Consider the following 21,283-nt stretch of genomic DNA (forward strand, 5'->3'; position numbering starts at 1 on the left):
GACCCAATTACACGCCTTTTACTACTCTACTCATCTCCTCTACTCTCCACTCTTTCCCCCTCCCCTGCACCCTTTCCCCCATGACCTCTACCATCCATTTCTGGCACAGGAAACCCTGATCTGCTGGAACTCTCTACCCACCCCCTTCTCACCCCCCCTCCCCACCTTCTCTACTCTTGGACTTGACTCCAGCTACCATTCCGCACTAGTTCCGTCTACACCACTCAGCCCTGGAGCTACCATGTCAAGGAGGCGTCCACAGCCCACATATGACACCACTGTAAGATGTCCCTGCAGGAGGTTCCCCCAGAACCCACATCTACCGCATCTCAGCATGGGGAGTAAGACTGTCCATTCATGTATCTGTTCTGAAACCAGGTCTGTTGAGGGCAAAGAAGATCTGTCACCAATCTCTGTCTGTCCAACACAGACACAGATATGTTCTCAGACTCAACGATCTCTGTGTCTGAAGCAAAAATGAAGGACTTCTTTGGTACACACCCAAGTTAGTATGGCGGTAACACACCCAAGTTAGTATGGCGGTATTATTAAATGAAACGAATTGACTTTTATTGAGGCCGGTAATATGATAGTACCTTCTACATGTTACCTTATTTATGTCTAAATTAGACAAATAGATACTACTCTGACCCCCCAGATGGCAGAAAAACTTCAAGAGGGTGTGTTATGCACACCCTGGACAAGGCAGAGAGGGGTTTCCACTCGGGCACCATTGTATGATGAAAAGACATACCAAGGAGGAAGAGAAGGAGGTAGAAAGAAAATATTTTAAGACGTCTTCACATCCTGATGACCTAACAGCTGAGAAAGCACACTTTTCTAGGATTAATCTGAGTTTGGTGTTTTCCAAGAGCTGGAACTCCCAGATTTCTGCCCACACTTTATAAAGTTTGGCCACTGGGAAGATCTAGTGGAAAATGGCAGGGAATGTTCTTTACCAAGTGTCCCTACGACTAATGGTTTGAAATCCTCAGATAGAACCTTGAATCTCTGGAGAAGATTGTAGCTAAGCAATAAAAACTGCTTGGAAAGAGTATGCACATTTTTTTAGTCTCCAGTTTTCCTCTTCCCCCTGTTTTGTGGACCAGCCCCCACCCCATCCCCCATCCGGGAGGATTGCCCCACCCTCCATCCCCACCCCCCATCCCCCATCCGGGAGGACTCCCCCACCATCCTTCACTGACACTCTTCCACAAAGTCACTGAACAGTCTTCCTTTGCCTTGACTTCTTAATCACACTCGACATAGTATCCTGATCTTCTGCCCCAAGATGCTCTTCTCTTGGCTTCTCAGAAACGACACTGACCTACACTTCAGCTTATCTCTTACTTTTGCTGCCTCCTTCTCAACTCCCAGACCTTTGCATCTGTGGGGCCAGTCAGTTCGGTCCGTGGACCTCTTCTCTCTACACTTTCTCCCTGGGCAATCTCCTGCAGCTCCATGGTCTTCAATACCATCCACCTGCTTACGGCTCCCTCGTGTCAGTCTCTTGCCTGGGCTTCTCCCCTGAACTCTTACCTACGAATCCAGTTGTCTAAGTTCACGTGTATTTTGAGTCTGTTGGACAGACAGCCCGTGTTCAAAACCAAGATCTTCATACTTACCAGCACCGCCTCTCGTCCAACTACATCCTCTAGCAGGCCCCACCTCAGCCCACAGGGACTCTGCTCTGGGTGTTGGGTCTGTGAGACAGTCTAGCCTGTGAGACAATCTAGTCAGCTCTACTGTATATATGAGGCCGAATACTACTTTTTATAACCTCCCTTGGTACCATCCCGACCCAAGTCATAATTCTCTCCTGCTTACATTTCCTGCCATAACCCCCTACTGGTAATCTGGCTTCTGCTCTCCATCCCTTACAATGGATTCTCCACAGCAGCCTGAGAGACGCTGTTAGAAACGAAGTCAGCTTGTGTCACTCCGCTGCTCAGGTCCTCAATGGCTCCCGCGGACTCGGCACAGCCGGCCACCTCAAGTCCTCAACAAGACTTCGAGGCTCTCCCTCTCACTCCCACCCGGCGGCTGGGCTGGCTGACCGCATGTCACTTCTTTGCCCTCCTTCTGTCTGATCCACCCCCACTGGACTCTTTGCTCTTCTGCAAACATATCAACATGCCTGCCTTTACCAGCCTTCGAACTTGCTAGTCCTTCTGTTCAGCATGCGGTTCCCCAGGTATTAATATGGTCAGCTCCCTCACTTCCTTCATGACGGACTCAAAAGTCACCTCCTCATTACAGCGTTCCCTGGCCGCTCTACCAAAACTACTTATCTTGCTGATTTTCTGTCTTCTCTATTTGAAATGAGGCCAAGCAGTTGGGTTGGTATCGGTCACTGCCGTATCCCCAGGGTCTGCATCTGTGCCGGAACGCAAGAGGTGCTGAATTGTTATTAAATGAAGGAACTCATTCAATAGTGAAAGTCACTTTCTAGCCCATATTTGTACTTTGTAGTTATCAGTGACCAATCTCCAAAATCACAACCCCGAACACCCAAAAGCTATTTTTCAACCTTGACTTCAATCGTGCTTTCGATTAGCAAACTAGGTGGCCCCGACCTTTCCGATGCCTGGAATGGTATCAGGCACACAGATTAGGGGTGGGGTCCCCAAGCTCCACTCTTCCGGATTTCTTGCAAATGTTAGAGTCTGTCCCCATGCCTTTCCTGGGCCATCCTTTTCTAATTTCTAAAGGGGCAATAGGATCTTCTGCCACTCAAGAATTTATGCGGAGTTACAGAGTAATTTTAAACTCAAAAACCATCAGCAGCAATTTGCATGAGAAAAACCTTTAAATGCATATTTAAAAGCATGCATTTGGAACAAATAACTCAAACATTAAAGCGTTCATTGTAGCTCTAAAATTAAGAATCCTCCATGGCACGTTGATTTTTTTTTTTTCCCTACCAGGTAGCATGATGAAATATGGTCAGAAAATCTAATGAACACCTGAAAGTGCAGAGACAAGAGAAGGCACAAGGAATTGTGGGGAGCTCAGGGAAGTGCTCCTCTCTCTGGCCTGTACCTTTCTATCCCCAAACACACACACCCTGACATCAAACTCTCAAACACTCATTCAAGATTTTACAGAGGGTAAGTGATTTTCACCACATATTTACTTTTAAAACCTCTTCCTAAATTCAGTGCTGTAAAGAGCAGCGAGGCTTTCCTTCTGGCCCATTCACACTCCCCAAACCCTCCAACAGACCCATACTCCGTATTTGCACAAAGACAATCAAGGGGAGCAAGCACGCGGTTAGGACATATAATTAGCAGGGGAAAGAGCTGGAAGCTAAACTCTTGGTTTCTTTCCCCAGGTTTGCGCAGGAAATGAAATGGCTGTTGGCAAGCCACAGGGCCCTCTGGGACTCAGGATCTGTCCCCTGTGGCCACTGAGAAGGGCAAGAGGGCGGTTTCAGTCCCCTACAAGCTCTGAGGTTGGCTCCCCACTCCTTGCCTGATCTAGTAACTTATTTTACAAGTGTATGAAACAGTGCTTCCAAACTTACATACACAAAGTTTCCCTGCGTGGCTCCTAGCCACCTGTGCCATCCAGACTGCTAATCCCCAGTCCTTAACTTTGGTTCAGCCCCTGGGTCGGCATTAATGATCAGCTACCTCCAAAACTCTGTCTGAGAGAGAATATTTCCATTTCAGTAAAACACAGCTAGCTTAATTTGGCGGCAGTGGAATTCCAGCCTGCATCCTGTTACAACACGCCGGTCCACACTGGCAATTACTCTGCTGAATTACAGCAGCCTTTGGCCACCTGCCTCTTGTATGCAACAAGTTCCTTTTTTTTTTTTTAATCCTATTTATCTTCAGTCATCTATTTATGTCAAGAAAGGAAACATATGAGCACAGCATCTGTTACTAGAGTGACACAATTACCAAATACTTTCATAAGAGGAAAAAAAAATCAACAATAAATCTGGGTTCGTTGTCAGGTGCTTTAGGAGACAAAACATTAGTCTTTCAATCACAGTGGCTTGCTTGAGCGGAGCAGATGGTGATACCAGCAGAGAATCCCCAGCACAGCCTGGTGTTTGATGGTCATAAGGACCACAGAAATGTCACCTCTTCCCAACTGGCAGAGAAAAGCAGGTTTCTTATCACAAACGCAGCCCAGCCCAACCCCTTCTTCCCTTAGTAAGCAGGTAACAAGTTCAAGGACTTCCTCATGGTTACTTTCCCCCCTTGTTGGAAACTATGTAACTGCAACGGGTATGGGGGAGTCCTTTGCTTCTCCCAGTAACTAAATTTAGACAAAATATTTTTAAAAATTTTGAAGAAATTAGAGCCATAACAAAGTAGTACCAATTCAAGGCAATGAATCGTTGGTTACTTTTTCACTACTCTGCAAATCTATGTAAACTGAATGGCTGCTTTGGGAAAACTCGCCCATTTTTCTACAATGGCATGTGGGTAACTGCAGGTGATCACAGAGATTCTGCAGTTTTTATTTGCTTTGCTCTTCTTCTGGATATCATCAACAGGTCTGCGTGGGTCTTTGTTACACTTGACTTAATTTTATGGATGTCTTAGACTTCGGATTGGGGCACGAGAGAAAGACTGAGAGGCGGAGAGCCGTTAGTTTGAGACTGCGTTACTTCCCAAGAAGTAACGGGCATGTTTTAGTCTAGACACTAACGTAGCCTGGGGACGCCCTGGCTCTCCCCACGTCCCGCGGATGCCGCACCCCGGCCCGCAGACACGCCCAGCTCGAGAGCGGCTCAGGGCCCGCGGCCCGCGGCGTCCCGCACGCTCCCCTGCGGAGCGCCCCGGTCGCGTCCCCCCCCCCCACCCCGCCCGCCGCCTCCTCCCCCCGCCCCCGCGGGCGAAGCCGCGCAAAGTGCCCGGCGAGCGGGTTACCTGCCAGGCTGCCCGGCCTCTGGAGGGTGGCCGTGGCATACAGCTCCTGCGAGTGCTTGCTGTACTGCTCGGACGCGTGGACCAGGCGCTTGGTGGGCGACAGGGTGGCGTACGTGCCGATGGTGGAGCTCAGCTGGTGGATGGGCGAGGAGGAGATGGTGGACTGCACGGTGGGGGGCGAGGTCACGCGGATCGGGGACAGGCCGGCCGAGGACACGACGATGTTGATGGGCGAGCTGGTGCTGTAGGACTTGGCCAGGCGGCTGGGCGACTGCTTGGGCGAGGAGCCGCGCGGCGCGGCGTAGGCGGCGCCCTCGGGGGCCGAGCCGCCGCGCTGCAGCTTGGTGGGCGAGCCGCCCTGCGGCGCGGCCAGCGGGGAGCCCCCGCGCGGCGGCGCGGGCAGCGTGGAGCTGGAGTAGTAGAGCGCGGCGGCGGCGGCGGCGGCGGGCGGCGCGTCGGGCAGGTGGAAGGCGCTGCCCAGGCTGGGCGCGAACGGCTCCCGCGGCGGCGGCGGCGGCGGCGGCGCGGGCTCGGGCCCCGCCAGGTGCGCCGCGCGGCTCGTGGTGCCCTGTGCGCGGGAGAGGAGAGGACACGCGCGCTCAGCCAGCGGGAAGCAAAGCCCCCGCCTCCTCCCCTCTCCGCCCCCCGCAACCTTTCCCCGCGCCGCCGCCGCCCCCGCCCCCCAGGCCGGGGTTGGGGGGCACCTCGGGCGCTCGGCGGCACCGCGCGCGGGAGCGGGACGCAGGACAAGGCGGCCCCGCGACCTTCTCGCGCCCGGGCTCTTCCGCCAGGAGGGACCCCTGGCCGGCCCGGGCCGGCGACAGCGGCGCGGGAATCACGTCTGGGAGCGGGACAGTGTTCTAAGGCGTTTCTGGACTAGCAGAGACATCGCAATAGGCACCTCAAGGTTTTAAAAGGCCACCCCTAGGGCCATGGGGATCTGCTTGAAGGCAGTCAGGATCCGCTCGTTCTGATGAGACTTCGAGGCGCCAAATCCCCCGCCCCACCCCCACGGTCATGTCTCAGGATACAGTGTCGACCTCCAAAATGGGCTAAGTTGCATACTTATCTGGAGAACATCAAGAATAACCTACTTCCCAGAGTTTATTCTGTTGCTATTGTCGTGGTGATTCTTCTTTTTGGACCAGAAAGGTTAAAAGGAGGGAAAAATACCAAGTGAAAATAAATACCCTTGGTCTTAAATTATTAAAAAAAAAAAAAAAGGCATTTCTAGAGGAATCAGAGCAATTGCAAATAAAAGACTAAAAAAGCTTCCCTTTTCTAGATTTTAACGGTGGGCAACAAATCTTTCGGCATCTCTCTCTCTAGCTGGCTTTTAAGAGCCCCCTGCAGCTGTGTCTTCAAACTGAAAGCCAGTTGCCTCTCATTTATTTACAAGAACACAAAAGACAAGAAGGGCTGGGGTGGACTGGAGAGGCGGCTGGAGGGGAAAGCACTTTTCCTTGAATCTTGTCCAGAGACAAATTTGCATCCGAATGAAAACACTGCTTTGTCAGCCACTCCTGGGCAGGAGGTCTGGGGTCTTCCAGGCTTTCCCGTAGGAGCAGAAAGGTTTTTGAGAGCAGGCTGGTGTGAAAAGCGGGTAGGATTGGGCGCTGAGAGAGAGAAACTGGGAAGGAAGGTTTTGAAATTAGGGGTGGGAACGGAGTGGGAAGGAGGCAGTGGGTCAGGTGGCGGGAAGGGGGCGAGAGACGCAACAGATGCCGTCCATTACAAGTTTCAGCGCTGCCTCTCCGCCCGTTTTGGAATGACCATTGGCAAACGAACAGCCTGGGCACCGCCATCAGCACACACAGCGCATTCCAAATGTTATCTGGATGTCTGGTTCATGGGAAGATCCAAGGGAGTTAGTCTAGTAAAATAAAAATCCTTTATTAAGGGCAGTGGGATAAGAGGAGGTAGAGTGTCGAAAGGCTGTGCGTGTGCATGTTGTATGCATTGTATGGGACATGTGTATTCTACCTATTTGTGTATATTTTATATAAGTGCACTGACAAAGATTTTCTCTAGTCATGCTCCTTTGAACTCTCTACTCCATTAGCCCCTGGTTTGGGGAGTTTCTGTGCTCATCTCTGAGTTACCTGGTTTTAGCAAGAATCCCGCTGAGTCGGTTTACCCAGAGGCCCCTGTGTTCTGCTGGGGGATCACCCTGCAGGTCCCACCTGGTTCCTCATGCCCCCTCCACCCGCCCCAACTATCAGGTGCCTTCTCAGCAAGAATCCTGTGACACAGATTTAATCAGAGCCCCCTGCCCAGATGTTTCCTCTTAGCAATTTTCTCCCTATTGGTTCTACCCTGCCCCTTGGCCACAAATCCCACTTTTCCTTGTTGAAGTAAGGATAGAGCCTAGTTCATTACTGAGGTCTCTTTTCTTCTACTAGGGATTTTTTTTTCCCCCCTGAATAAAATCTGTGTTCACCACTTTACTGTCCAGCTCTAGTTTCCCTTTAACACCACTGAAGCAATTAGTTTGAATTTAACATTAGGAGTGAAAGGAAAATGGAAATACCAAAGCTTTGTTCACTAAGGTGTCTCCAGACACTACAATAAGGCCTGATTCATGGTAGAGGTACCACAGATATTTGCAGAATAAAGGAACAGTTAATAAGGCCGGTCCCAAGTCTTTGGCAATGGGGCTGGGTTTATGTGAGGATTATATGAGTGGAGAAGCTTGATAGAACCTGTGAGCTCCTCCTGAGCCCTGAGATATCTTCTGGCATCTGCCAGAGTCGTCAGAAGGGAGCTGCTTACTTCCAATGCTGCTTCCACCCCAGTAGAAGTTCTGAGCAAGAAATGCACAGGCCAGGCTTCGGCTTCTCGAACCTGACTGTGTATTATCATGAGTGGGGAGCTTTTTAAAAAAAATCTCAGTATCCAAGATATACCTTAGCCATTTACTCAATCTCTGGAGGTGGGACTCAGCAGCAGGCTTTTAGGAAGCTCTCCAGGTGATTCCCATGTGCAACCACATAGGCGAACAAGTTCTCCCTAGAGCACTGGTTTTCCGAATGTGGTCCCACCACCGTCAGCACCAGGCCACCCTAACTGAATCGGAGGCTCTGGGACAGGGGCCCAAGGGCTGTTTTAACAATTCTGAAGGTGGTTGCTAGTTTAAAGCCCCGGTCTAGAAGATCTAGATCTGATGCAGGGGTCTGGAGCGAGCCCGAGAGCCTGAGTTTCTAACAACCTCCCCAGGGAGGCGGATGTGGGTGACGGAGAACCACCACTATAGCAACAGACAGGGATCTTCTTCCTTCACTTTTTTCCTGAAGCTCTCCTGGGGCCTGAGCTACATTCCGCTGTGCAAAACCCAGCTGACAAGTTGCAGAAAAGCCTACGATAGGAAGTTTCTCTAAACCTTTCCCGCAGGAGCAGAAGGAGGAGAGAGAACCCCAGAGGCTCTAAGGAGAGTCCCCTGCTTATAACGGGACAAACACTTTGTGTTAATGGCTTGGAAATGGACCATTCATGATAACCCAATGTGACATTAATGATGCCATTACCAAGTTGCATGATTTCTAATACAACAAATACTAAAGTATACTTATTAGTATGTGTATCAGTATACAAATACTAAACTATATACTAAAGTATATATATAATATAAATTAAAGCAATGCCATGTAGAACTCTAAGATTTAAACATTAGAATGATGGGGGTCCTAGGAAAACCGCTGAACAACCTTGGCACACATTTAATTTCCCTTTCAGTCTGTTAGAACACTTAGTCTCAGGAGCGCTAAATGCTAAATATTATTGTCTCCAAAGAGTCCTCAATAGCCCCCAGTGCTGTGGAAGTTTTGAGAACTGCCATATCGGCTCCCGGTATTTTGACAGGCTCTAGCAGCCAGTTCAGAAATCTTTTAAATATTGTAGGATCTTAGTGACATTTTGCCATTTTTTACATGAAAAAAATTAAGACACAAGAAATAAAAATTTTTACAAGCTCTTTAAGATTGTTCGAAGTGTTTTATATCTGCACTGCCCAGTATGGTAGCCAGTAGACACAGGACCCTACTGGGTACTTAAAATGGCATTGGATTTTAACACATATTTTAATTAATTTGAACTTCAATAGCGGCTGGGCCACCTTACTGGACTGTCATATAAGCTCCTTTGCTGTTTATAGTAAATAACATAGGGGTGTTAGGCTCCCTTCGGATGGAGTCATAAAGGCCCAGGAACTATTCTTTGGTTACAAAGAGAATTCTGTTATTACTGCTTCAGTTGGACAAAAGGAGTACTCTTTTGGGAGCTTGTTTCCACTCTCGTGTTTGTTTTGTTCCATTATGTAATTTTATTTAGCAACTCTTAACTAGTTAAGGATACAAAATCCATGCCTCAGTCCTAGGCTTATTACTACCTAGGTCATTGGGTTAAAAAGAATATAAACAGATTTTAACATGGATAAAATGTCACCCACTTTACTGTCATAGAAGCTCAATTCTACCTTAAAAGTATGTTAACACTGTAAAACTGTAAGTCTAATTTTAAAGGTAGAGTTCCAAAACTTAAACAAAATAAAACAAAACAAAAACAACAACATCAACCAAAAACTAATTACTATATACCTTCTTCCCTAAGGATATCTGGCAATGCAATAAGAAGTGAAATAATCTTTTTATGATGGGACCCTTAAAATAATATAAAAATTCCTACATATTTGGAGCAGATCACCCCCTAATACTCTTGTCCTTTGAGAAGGACAATTTCTTTTTTTTTTTTTTTTAAGACTTTATTTATTTATTTGACAGACAGAGATCACAAGTAGGCAGAGAGGCAGGCAGAGAGAGAAGGAAGCAGGCTCCATGCCGAGCAGAGAGCCCGATGCGGGGCTCGATCCTAGGACCCTGAGACCTGGGCGGAAGGCAGAGGCTTAAACCACTGAGCCACCCAGATGCCCTGAGAAGGACAATTTCTGTTGGTATTTTCATTCTCAGCTCTGTGAACAGACCCACACAAAGGGCTACTTTGTTTTTCCTAACCCCTCCAAAATGGGACACTCACCTATGTGAAATTAACAAGGAAGTAGAACATTGTCAAGTAAACACTTTGATTAAATAGTTTCCAATAGGCTGACTTTGGTATAAGCTAAATGTCTTTACTTCCTTACTTCTCATTGTAGAAATTTATCAAGAGAAAAAAGAAACATTCTAGTTCCAATGGATACTTTATATATATTATATCTCAAGTAAAAAAAAAAAGAAAAAAAAGTAGGGATTTTTAAAAAAATGAGACATGAAGGGAGCACCTGGGTGGCTCAGTCGTTAAGTGCCTGCCTTCAGCTCAGGTTACAATTCCAGGGTCCTGGGAGCCCAGGACCTACACTGGGCTCCCTGCTCAGCGGGAAGCCTGTTTTGTCCCCTCCCATTCCCCCTGCTGTGCTCCCACTCACTGTCTCTCTCTGTCAAATAAATAAAAATCTTTTTAAAAAAAGGAGACATGAACAATACATATAGCTTATCAAAGCTCTTATAAATTAGATATTTCATTTGCCTAAAATTTTACATATAAGTTTTAGTTGGGGCAGATCCAGAACACAGTACAGTTGTGATATGTCATGATTTGTACAGAATAATTTCAGGCCTACAATTATGACACTGTTCTTTTCTGGAAGTCTGAGCCCCTGAAAATACGGCGGCCTTGGACCAGAACGTGGCTTTGGTCTCAACACGGAGCACAGTTGCTCCCTCATCCCTTCACACTTTATCTTCTGTCCAGAGATGGGCATGGAGCGACATGGGGGGGAAAAATGCCCCAAACTCAGAAACTTAATGTTCATTCTTTGGAGACCTGAGAGTGACAAAAACAAACAGACACAAAAACAACAACTAACAAACAAAACCAACCCACAAAAACAAAAACAAACCCAAAAAAACAACACAAAAAACACCACAACTCAACGAAGGCCTGCTATGCTGCAGCCAGTTAACAAAAGACTTGACAGCTCAGGCTGTCTCGGGAACCTTGACTTTAGATCATGAGTAAGCCGTGCCACCGTGGTAAGCACCACATTTTATAAAGCAAGTCCATGATTTATGGGCAGCCCTAGTGAAGATGCCTTTAGACCTGCCAAGTTTCCCGGGATTGTCAGCAAGGCCCCCAACTCTGGGTCAGGAGGAATATTTGCCCAGAATGCCAGGCAGCCAGGCCCACGCTGTCAGGAATGGGCAACGGGACACCCTGTCCTGAGGCTTCCCCAAGGGAGCCTGATGACATGGGGTCAGCTGTCTGTTCCCCTCCACTGTCTCATCGTTTTCATATTCCTGGGATTATCATCAGACGGGTGAGCCTAGTCATTCCTGGCGCAGAGATTGCTGGTTGTGGAGGCTAAGGAGGTCCTGGGCAAAAACAATGCCTCGAGAGGCAAAGCCAGAAAGCGCATTTCCAAGGAAGGCAGAGGCAACAGGGCGAGTCCGGCCAGGCGTGGAAGAGCAGCGACTGGGGAGCTGACACTGATTGGGTGAGCAAGGGGCTGGGCAGCTGTCTCCAGGAATGCAACTAAGAAAATAAAAGAGAAGACTGGAGAATATTTGTCCGATGAGTTAAGAAGCCTGATAGTACTTAACTACTGAAAAACTGGATGTGGTTTTAAGATGACATCTTTGAAGAAATACATTTCTAAACCAGGACAAGCTGGTAACCTGATTTAGAAATACTGGTACATGCTGTTGGTTAAAACATCTGAGAGCATGTAGAACTTTCCTAGAGTGAGTCTGCACACTCAGGGGGACAGAGTCCTTTATTCTGACAACTTGGAAATGAAGAGAAATCATGCCTCCAAATGCCAAACAGTCTCATTTAGGTATTGTCTGAAATGCTCCTATAACACAACACAATCAAAATGGATCTACATTCCCAGGTAAGTTTTGTGCCCTTGAACTCACCCTCTGGGATGAAATGTACTGGCGTGAACACTACAATCATTGCCCACCCCCCACTCTCCTGTTTTGGTATCTTCTCTTTTGAAATTAACTTTAAAAGGAATGCCACTCTTTAAAATAAGTCCCAAGGTAGAAAATCCTTACGCCGTGAGAAAGGTTTGATTTTGGAAATAGCCAAATAAAATCAAGAGCCTTGTCCAGCAATTTCCCCGAGGAGCACTGGTTTTGGGAAAAACTAACATGAAACACAAAGAGACAGCTTCCATTCACAGTTCAGGCTATCCCTGGAGTCATCAGTGCTGGATGAAGACAGAAGGGCAGGGTTTACCTGGCAGTGACCTTGTACTAGCACTGAAAGGTAGTGCCCAGAGCAAAGTAAACTTAATTGAAAAACCAAGGAGTCTGGATGGAATTCCTTCCCCAGAAGAGAACAATTCAATTAAAAGGGCCATAAGCGCTATAATCTTTGAGATAAAAATGGAGACCACTCGCACTGCTTTCTTTTCAGACGAGGCTCCCACAATTAGAGAGAGAGTGGGAGGGAGCAGAGGCACTTGCAAACCTCTCAGCCCTTCACTGCAGTGAGGAGGAGGTAACAGCGCACCTATTTTCTCAGGGTTTCCCAGTCACTAGTACAAACCGGGTGGTTCCGATTTTACATCCTGGGGGATGGTTTTTCCTACCCTGTGCCCTCCCTTTAATAAAGGTATGATTAGGGTCATTATCAATAAATATTCAGAAGATGATGTCCTATGGCCATTAAAAGGCTCTACCAATGGAGGGGCGCCTGGGTGGTTCGGTAGGTTAAGTGTCTGACTCTTGATTTCGGCTCAGGTCACGGTCTCAGGGTCCTGGGGTGGGGTCCGGGGGGGGGTCCTGCAGTGGGGTGGGGGGGGGTCCCTGCTCAGTGGGGGGTCTCCTTGAGATTCTCTCTCTTCCTCTCCCTCTGCTCCTCCTGCCTCCTGCTCACAAGCTCCCCCAGCAAATAAATAAATCCTTCTAAAAAAAAAAAAAAAGCCTCTACCAATGGAAAAAACAAACAGACAAAAACAGGGACATGTCTTATATAAATTTATCTTAAAGAATATATAAGGAGGGATTTCTGGGTGGCAACTTTTTCTAAAAAACCAAATAAGCCTTGGCAAAAATATACTACAGAAAATTTTTATTTCAGCTAGAGGTTCATTCAGTATTTGCTTTAAGAAGCCAAATATTTGCTTAGAGGAAGAACTGCTCTAGTACAATAAACACATACCCTCCCTGCCATGAGAGATGTTTCAATTACTGAAGCCAGATTACAGATATTTATACTGAAAGCAGGAAATGGAGGGGGAGGATTTTAAAGCAGAGTAATGAGGAAGGATTTCTTTCTTCTTTTTTTTTTTTTTTAAGATTATTTATTTACTTATTTGACAGAGATCACAAGTAGGCAGAGGCAGGCAGAGAGAGAGGAAAGGAAGCAGGCTCCCTGCCGAGCAGAGAGCCCAATGCGGGACTTGATCCCAGGACCCTGAGATCATGATCTGAGCCGACGGCAGAGGCTTTAACCCACTGAACTACCCAGGCGCCCCAGAAAGGATTTCTCATAGTGGTCATCTGAAAACTATCTTAAAAACAAAGGAACTGCCCATTTCCCATAAACATGCTAAGAAAACTATACAAAATGGCATGATTTCTCCTCTGAATGCTTGGTACAGTATATATTCTATACTAAATACGTTCCTGTGATTTTGTGTTTTCCAAGTTCACTGGTGACTTCACTGCTCCTAAATGTTAACAAACAACAACTTCGCTCATAATTAAGCAAACCAGAGCGCTGTCACCCCACATGTCTGTATGACCCTTTCCATTCAACGGCCAATACAGAGATGTTTATTGGGGATTTGTTCCTCCTTTGCACCATGTGGATCTCTGTCCACCAAGCCACAATCCACAGAACTCTCCATCACCTTGACCTTCACAATGACCTGACACGAAACTGCACCACTTAAGTGATGATCCAAATTCAACGAACGCCCATCCATGAGCACCAGGGAGCAGACGATGTATTTATAATGATGATATAGTTTAAATGAGCACTTTCAAGACATAAAAGTCAATGCCACATTCAAAAAGTAGGCCAGATCAAAAAGAAACGGCAAAGTTCCTTCTAAAAAAGTTTACCGCTTTTGTAGGCTCACCACTGTTATCCAGTTTTATTTTGCAAAATTATCATATAATTCTTCATTTCTGGTAACAAGCAGGCATCTTCTGGGATTATAAATGTGCACACACTTACTTTCATTCTGCTGAAGGACATGAGAGTGGTTTTAAAATCTGTAGGCTCCCTACAGGCGCTCCCTTTCGTATCTCTCACGTATTTGGTTTCTTTGCGGGAAGAAGTGCCTGTGAGACTACCGCATGTGTGCACAGGGGGAGAGACCAGCGTTTCTCGAGGGACTCCTCTATGCCTAAAGTCTTGTATTCGGCATTTCACACAACCCTTGGAAATGGTATGTGAGCAGAAGCAGGCAGGGCTGGAGAGGGGCCGGCTTCTCGGTCTGCTCCCCGCCCCCCACCTCTGCAGCGGGAAAATACAGAATAAGGTTGGGGCTGGAGGAGCCTGATGAGCACTTGGGGAACCCCGGGCCAGTTATTTGCCACGTGGAGATCAGCTGGGTCTGCTTTCTGCTCCTGCATCGAGGCCATCTGAGGGGAAGAAACCCCGATGTGACTAAGTTTAGGACGTTACCTCCGCTAGAACAGAATGATGCTTTCAACCCCCAAGTCAGGCCATGCTGCGCCTCCTCCAGGAAAAGACAAGACCCTCACAATAACCCACAGGGAGTCCCATCCCTTCGAAAACTCCTGCGCCCAACTTTAGCCACCTTGGCCTCCTTGCAAAATGTTCTGTCAGGGGCGCCTGGGTGGCTCAGTGGGGTAAAGCCTCTGCCTTCGGCTCAGGTCATGATCTCAGGGTCCTGGGATCGAGCCCTGCTCTCTGCTCAGCGGGGAGCCTGCTTCCTCCTCTCTCTCTGTGCCTGCCTCTCTGCCTGCTTATGATCTCTGTCTGTCAAATAAATAAATAGAATCTTAAAAAAAAAATGTTCTGTCAACATGCCGGGCCACCTCATCCGGGAGCCGCTGCATTCGCTGTCCCCAGGACAGCCCCACACCCGCTGGTTGTCTCTCTGCCTTCAGCTCTTTCCCAGCTGTTACCTTCCGGACAAGGCCCCCCACGCCACACCCCGTCCCGCACCTTGGATCCTCCTTAGCCTGTTCTGCCTCATCTCCTCCTCAAAGACATCATCGCTTTCTGACGAGCTATGTAATTTACTTATTCCCGGGGTCGGTTTTCTGAGTTTCCATGGCTGCTGCTGGAATTAGGGTTCCTTGAGGGTGGGGACCGCGTCCCTTTTCTTGACTTCTTTATCCTGCACCCACGACAGCTCACGGTGTGCAACAAACACAGGGAGCATCTTGGATACATTAAAGAATAACGCACAGAGGCACAGAACTACCTGGAAAAACAGCTCGCCTTTAATTGTGGGACCTCACAAGAGTCACAGAAAGGCCAAGGTTAACTTGGATGGAGAGAAGGAGGGGTGATCTGCACAGCGTATCTGAGGCTGGGGCACGGAGCTTGCAGGGTCGGGGAATGAATAACCATAAATTGTCTCATGTTACTTCCCCACAAGGCTTTGGGGTCTGATGGGAAGAGTCTTACCTTCTGTGTCTTCCGGCCCTATGTACTCAACTTAGAGTCTGAGGAGAATGTCTTTCAAGGATTTTAGTTTGGGTAACAGCAAAGAATTAATATTTTATTGCACCTTCTATGCCTCATAATTTTACCTGCAGACAGATATGATAGGGCAATTGGCCTCCTGTAGACCCTGGTGATAATTATTCCACAAATATTTATTATGTTGAATAAACTAGAGTATTTTTTAGTTGAAATTAGAATCTTTCAACATGCATGATACTCCTTTGAAATTGCATTCTGACATGATTTATGAGCCAGACAGAAAACCATTTGCTTTCCTTTAGAATTACACATATTTTTTAGACTAAAAAGAAAAAAAAAGAAATATTTTTGTGTTGATTGATTATTGACCTTATTAACTTGGTCTGGCATCGGTTGGCAATAATTTGAATTTTCCTAGCCCTTTTGGCACTTTCTAACTACAAGATATTCTAAAAATTAATCCAGCCTTGAAGAAATGACCTTTCACACCACTCCGAATATTGAAAAGAACGTGTCACGGGGCTCAGCAAAACCACTGGAGTAGAGGGGTTCCACGATGATCTGAACAAAGGAGATGTTACCAGGATGGGAAGCGGCCTCCCTACTTTCAAGGTACAACGCTAGATGCAGAAGAAACATACTGGTTTACTTGCTCAGCCCTTCTCTGACGTTATTGGGAAGTCACAGTGCCTATGGGGTGTTCCATAAAACGTGCCTTTCATCCAGCAGCACGTGAAAGCTAACAGTAAATCATGGTACCGACATCTACCACTTCGTAAAATAAACAGTATTTAGAACAGCCTCAATCCTGTTCATCGAGTGGATTGGAACAACCCCCCGCTTTAAAGGTTCAGACTTCTCCATCCCATCACCTGCCACGGTAAACGAACACACCAGTCACTCTCGCCTCGAACTTACGTTATCACCTTGAACGTGAACATTTATAGATGTCTCCAAACTATTAACTCTGATGCCTTCAAATACAGAGCTTTGATATCTTTACAACTTTGTTACACTTTCTGATTAAACTTTAAAACAGACTTTTAATGTGAGGCCCCATCCTGTCCTTCTGAGCCTCTACTGTTTTCTTCCCGTGTTAATTAGCGGATGACAGGATTAGCTCCAAGAAGAGCTCCTGCCACACGGAAGGAGATAAACCGCCATATTGCTTGCCCACGTTTATAGACCTGTTAATAGGTTTGAGCTGCTGACAAATTCAATTAAAACAGTCAATAGTAAAAAGGAAACCTATGAAACATGGCCAGAATCACTAGACTTCAACTCAGTCAAGATTTTGTGCCCATTTTCACTACTGCTGCCGTAAAATGGCATGGGACAATGTCTCTACATGTGATGAGCCTGAGTCCCCCCATCTCTAAGGTGTAGAAGCTAATACGGCCCCATTGTGGAGAATAAGAGGATGCATGTAAAACAGGTTATGTCTTCATGCTCAATAAATGGTAGCTATTCATTGTATAAGAAAGCTTTGCTTTAACAGTCAGCCATACAGAGCTATGTATGAACCGAGCTTACAAGATGCTCACAGATGAGTTGGTAAGTTAACTGATTTTTCATTTTATATTGACATTTCTATTTTCCATGGTGCTCAGCTATGGGAATACAGATTTTTAAAATATTTGATTCAACGTTTTCCACTCAAATTACCAGAGTCTTAGATATTTATGGGAAAAAAAAAAAAAGAAGCCAAACATGAGTAATAAGTGAGTTCAAGATTTAAAAAAGTTTATTGTTTATTGTTTTACTACTTATATGTCTTAGAAGTTCTAGAACACTGGTAAAAGCCCAAATCATAGCTTTCAGAGGTTAATTTGAATATAAAATATTTATTTCTGCCTGTGGTCTGTTGGACCTAGAAGTATAGCCAGATACAAGGAGAAATGAAGGGCTATGACCCACTTGTGTGCTTCCAAAGAATTCAAAATCATGTATGTTCTGCCACAACCAGTATATCATGGTCAAAGAGTCCATATAGATGGGAAGAAAAATATTTCCTTTCAAGAATGGGAGCTTTTGGGGTACCTGGGTGGCTCAGTGGGTTAAGCTTCTGCCTTCGGCTCAGGTCATGGTTTTGGGGTCCTGGGATCGAGCCCTGCATCGGGCTCTCTGCTCAGCGGGGAGCCTGCTTCCCTCTCTCTCTCTCTCTCTCTCTCTCTCTCTGCCTGCCTCTCTGCCTACTTGTGATCTCTCTCTCTCTGTCAAATAAATAAATAATAAAAATCTTTAAAAAAAGGGAGTTTTTGAGAAAAAAGAATATAAACCTACAGAATGAAATCATACAGCTTCCATTTCATCTTTTAATAAAATAGATTGAAAAAAATCTGACGGTATTTCCTATGCTAATAACACCCAATATTTCAAACATCATATAGTGTTCGGTCAAGAAGCAATAAAGACTATTTTGTGTTTATGATAAATGCATGTTTACTTGTACCTACAATTTTTTTCTAATAAATTAAAAACCAGTTTTGGGTATTCCCTCAAATACCCTTTCACATTTCTTTCAGGGAGGTAGAACGGACCAGTGCTTTTAAAGAACAGTGATCCTGGATCTGGGAAACAGTAGAGATCCAGGGGCCGCCTCTGTGTATGTGACCTGCCCTCGTGACTTGGGGACCATCGCTCTCCAGCCCCACACACCTCCATTCTCCATCCAAACAGATGCATCACCTGAGCCAGGGCCCATACTGGACCACAACAAGGGATCAGGCCATTCTGCTCCATGGAATGTATTATTTACCACTCCCTTTTAGTCACATACCCTATGGCTTGGCATCACAGGAAGATAAAAGTTAGAATACCACAGATGGACAAGAGTGTTGCTTGAAGAAGGTGCTCAGGTTTTTAGTACCTTGCTGAGGCAAACATTTAATAATTGAAATGCACTGAGACCTTTCAGTGTATGCTTCACTTGTGCCCATGTCACCTAAACTAAGCATCTCCCGGTGACTGAGTAAGCTATGCCATTCCTAGCTCATCTTACCGCCTACCTGTCTGCAGACATTTCTTAGGGGCCATGGAGAGGGCCAGGGGCTGCTGATAAAGGATCAAAACAGCCCTGCCCTCAAGTAGCTTTTAGTTTAGTTGGAAAGATTCTTGGATGCCTAGTCACAATAAACTGGTGACAGAGACGGGTGGGTCTGGTTGTTCTAGGAGCCTGGACGGGGAGAGAGGCTGGGGCAGGGTTCCCGGGAGAGGGATTATGCATTAATGCAGAAAGTATGAAATGCAGTTCATTAGCTGGAAGGGATACTTTCAGGGTTGTGGGTTCTTCATCCCAGGAGCAAAAATGCAGAGATTAAAGTAAATTTAAAATAGCTGAAAAAACAACATAGCCCGCCGATCAATATATTAATTCTGGTGGGTCGATCCAATACAGCCTGCACGCCCAAATTAGCATGCAAACAACATTTACATCTTTCTTGAAAAAAAATTCGGGTTCGTAGCTACTTCTTTTCACCAAGATCTGATCTCAACGGCACCTGATAAATCTGTGTTCCGAAACCACAGGAGTAAGGGCACAATGCCAGGAACATTTCAAAATCCCACTCGGCAAAGGGTAACAACTTCTAAACCCCTATCAGTTATCTTCAGAAGAGTTCTGCATACTTGATTAGCCATTAATACCATGGTCTTTGATGCGACGAGGCCCCCCAAATTATGTCATGCTTATTATTTTATTTTATTTTTCCAGGAGAAAAAACTTTGTTCCCAGTGCCCTCACAAACTCATAATGCATGTCGTCGTTAAGCCACGCAGAGACACAGAAACAGTAACCAGACACACATTCACGGAGATCCGTAGGTACAAGGTGGTGCAGCGCTAGCGATTCACAGAAACTCCTCGAGAAAAGATCTACAATTCAGTGTTACTCGATCAGCTTATTTTATTATTCATTTCCTTCACTCACAGCCCTGAAGGCATCTCTCCTAAGTTCCAAGTTCCGGGGCATGCCTAAGAAAGGCAGGAGGGAACCCCCGCCGGCTCGCAGCAGCCCCTGCTTCCCCACCGGCTCCCTCAGAGCCCACGGACACCCCCATCCCCACACGTACCTGGCTGAAGGTCTGGCCCGCACCTCGGGCTTGCGTGCTGCGGGCGGGGAGCTGCGAAGGGGCTGTCTCACTCAGGGCCAGGGTCTGGTTGCTATGGTAGCTGGCCGGATACTGGAAGGACCCTTCAGGTTTGGAATTGAGCTGAAGTGCACTCTGGGAGAGCAGGCTGGGCCCTGCATTGAAAGTCATTTAGAGCAGTAAGTGACAGCCTCAGTGAAGCAGAAATGACATGTATTATTTATTGAGAGTAGCCTAGAATTATCACACGCACACGATTCCAGCCATCTATGCTTTGAATTCTGAGAACTAAAATGACCATATAATTTGACTCCGGCTCTTAAATGAGATTTTTTTTTGGTGGTTTAAAAGTTCTCAAAAAGAGTAGATTTTTTTTTTCCCCCAAATGATCTCATCCTGACCTACATAGAGACATTTCTTTTGAGACAAATTGGTTAATCCCAGTAGTTATTTCTGGATTACACAGTATCAGAAACATTTGAAATAATTCCAAAGTATATCTTTTGGTTCACATTAATTGTATTAATATAATTATATCTCCTACTTAATTATCAGGATGCTAAAACACGCGAAACCTTCCCACCGGTGGCAGATTGTATTGTATAGTGATGTAATACCTCAGTGCCTGAAGGGTACACAGTGTTTAAAATATTAATAGGTCTTCAAACAATGGAGAATTCACCCTGATTTCACAGGATATCTGACGGCTGGTTATCTTTGCCATCACAGCAGTGCACAGTAGGAGAACAATGAGAAGATACAGTGTTAAAGCTGGTGCTGTTAATGTGAGTGACGGAGAAATGATATCCAGTGCCTGGCCGTACTATTTAATTATGTTGTTTAAGAGGCTGTGCTGTATCTTCTTCCATTCTGTTTAGATGGGATCCTCACAAAAGTTTGCCCATTGTCTTTTTAAGCAAATTTCTTTAATTTCATTTCCTACTCACTATGGGGGTTCAGAGAAGGAGGAAGCGTGTCTGCACTTGCTATATCCCCTTGTGTGGCTGGAGAGGGGTCTGGGGCGAGTACAGGGAGTTGGGCAGGAAGGACTCGGCAACCCAAGTTTCTCGTGCTCTCTTAACCAGAGTGAGGCCGCTTCTTTTTTGAAAGAGCATAATTATATACACATAGACTATTGTATAATCATTAGCCCATCCTTAATTTCCCTTGTTGGCTGGGAACCAGAGTATCATTAGACCATAGTATTATTTCTAATCAATGTGGGCAAATTTCAAGTTCCTTACGTCTTTCTTCTCAAGACTATAACAAGGCTTTCTTTCCAATGAGACCACAGACTCAACATGCAATAGCCCTTTCCTTTTTTATATTAAAATAAGGCGTCTTCCTTAAAAAGCATCAGTTCCTGTAGCCATGGCCATTTAAGAACTTCCCCCACCTTCCCTCTAATTCCCTGGTGAGGCTTCTGAACAACGCAAACATACATTCTCACCATTAGATACTGAATAATAAGCCAATTAACCAATACAGGTAAGACCGGGTATTTTGAAATCTGGAAAAAACTCAAGCAAGGATATAAAAATGTTCCCATCCAGTCCCAGTTTCATCATGAAGAGCATAACAAAAGTACAATTGCAATCCTTTTTCGTGTAATTTAGAAAATAGAGTCCGAAGCAAACAGTATATAACAGATGGTGAAGTTTGCAATAGCCTGCAAAA

General features: G+C 46.1%; 1 protein-coding gene across 5 annotated transcripts in view; it reads right to left on the minus strand.

Annotated features, from left to right (window-relative positions):
• CTNND2 (catenin delta 2) overlaps positions 1 to 21,283 on the minus strand; it is a 907,536-nt gene that overhangs the window by 370,691 nt on the left and 515,562 nt on the right. For all 5 annotated transcript variants that reach the window (XM_059173665.1, XM_059173663.1, XM_059173667.1 and 2 more), the window contains 2 exons: positions 19,589 to 19,761; positions 4,890 to 5,457 (listed from right to left, as the gene is read on the minus strand). In XM_059173665.1, coding sequence (XP_059029648.1) covers positions 4,890 to 5,457; positions 19,589 to 19,761 — 741 coding nt within the window. The remainder of the gene's footprint in view (positions 1 to 4,889; positions 5,458 to 19,588; positions 19,762 to 21,283) is intronic.

This window comes from Mustela lutreola, chromosome 5, assembly GCF_030435805.1.
Source record: "Mustela lutreola isolate mMusLut2 chromosome 5, mMusLut2.pri, whole genome shotgun sequence".
NCBI classification, from domain to species: Eukaryota; Metazoa; Chordata; class Mammalia; order Carnivora; family Mustelidae; genus Mustela; species Mustela lutreola.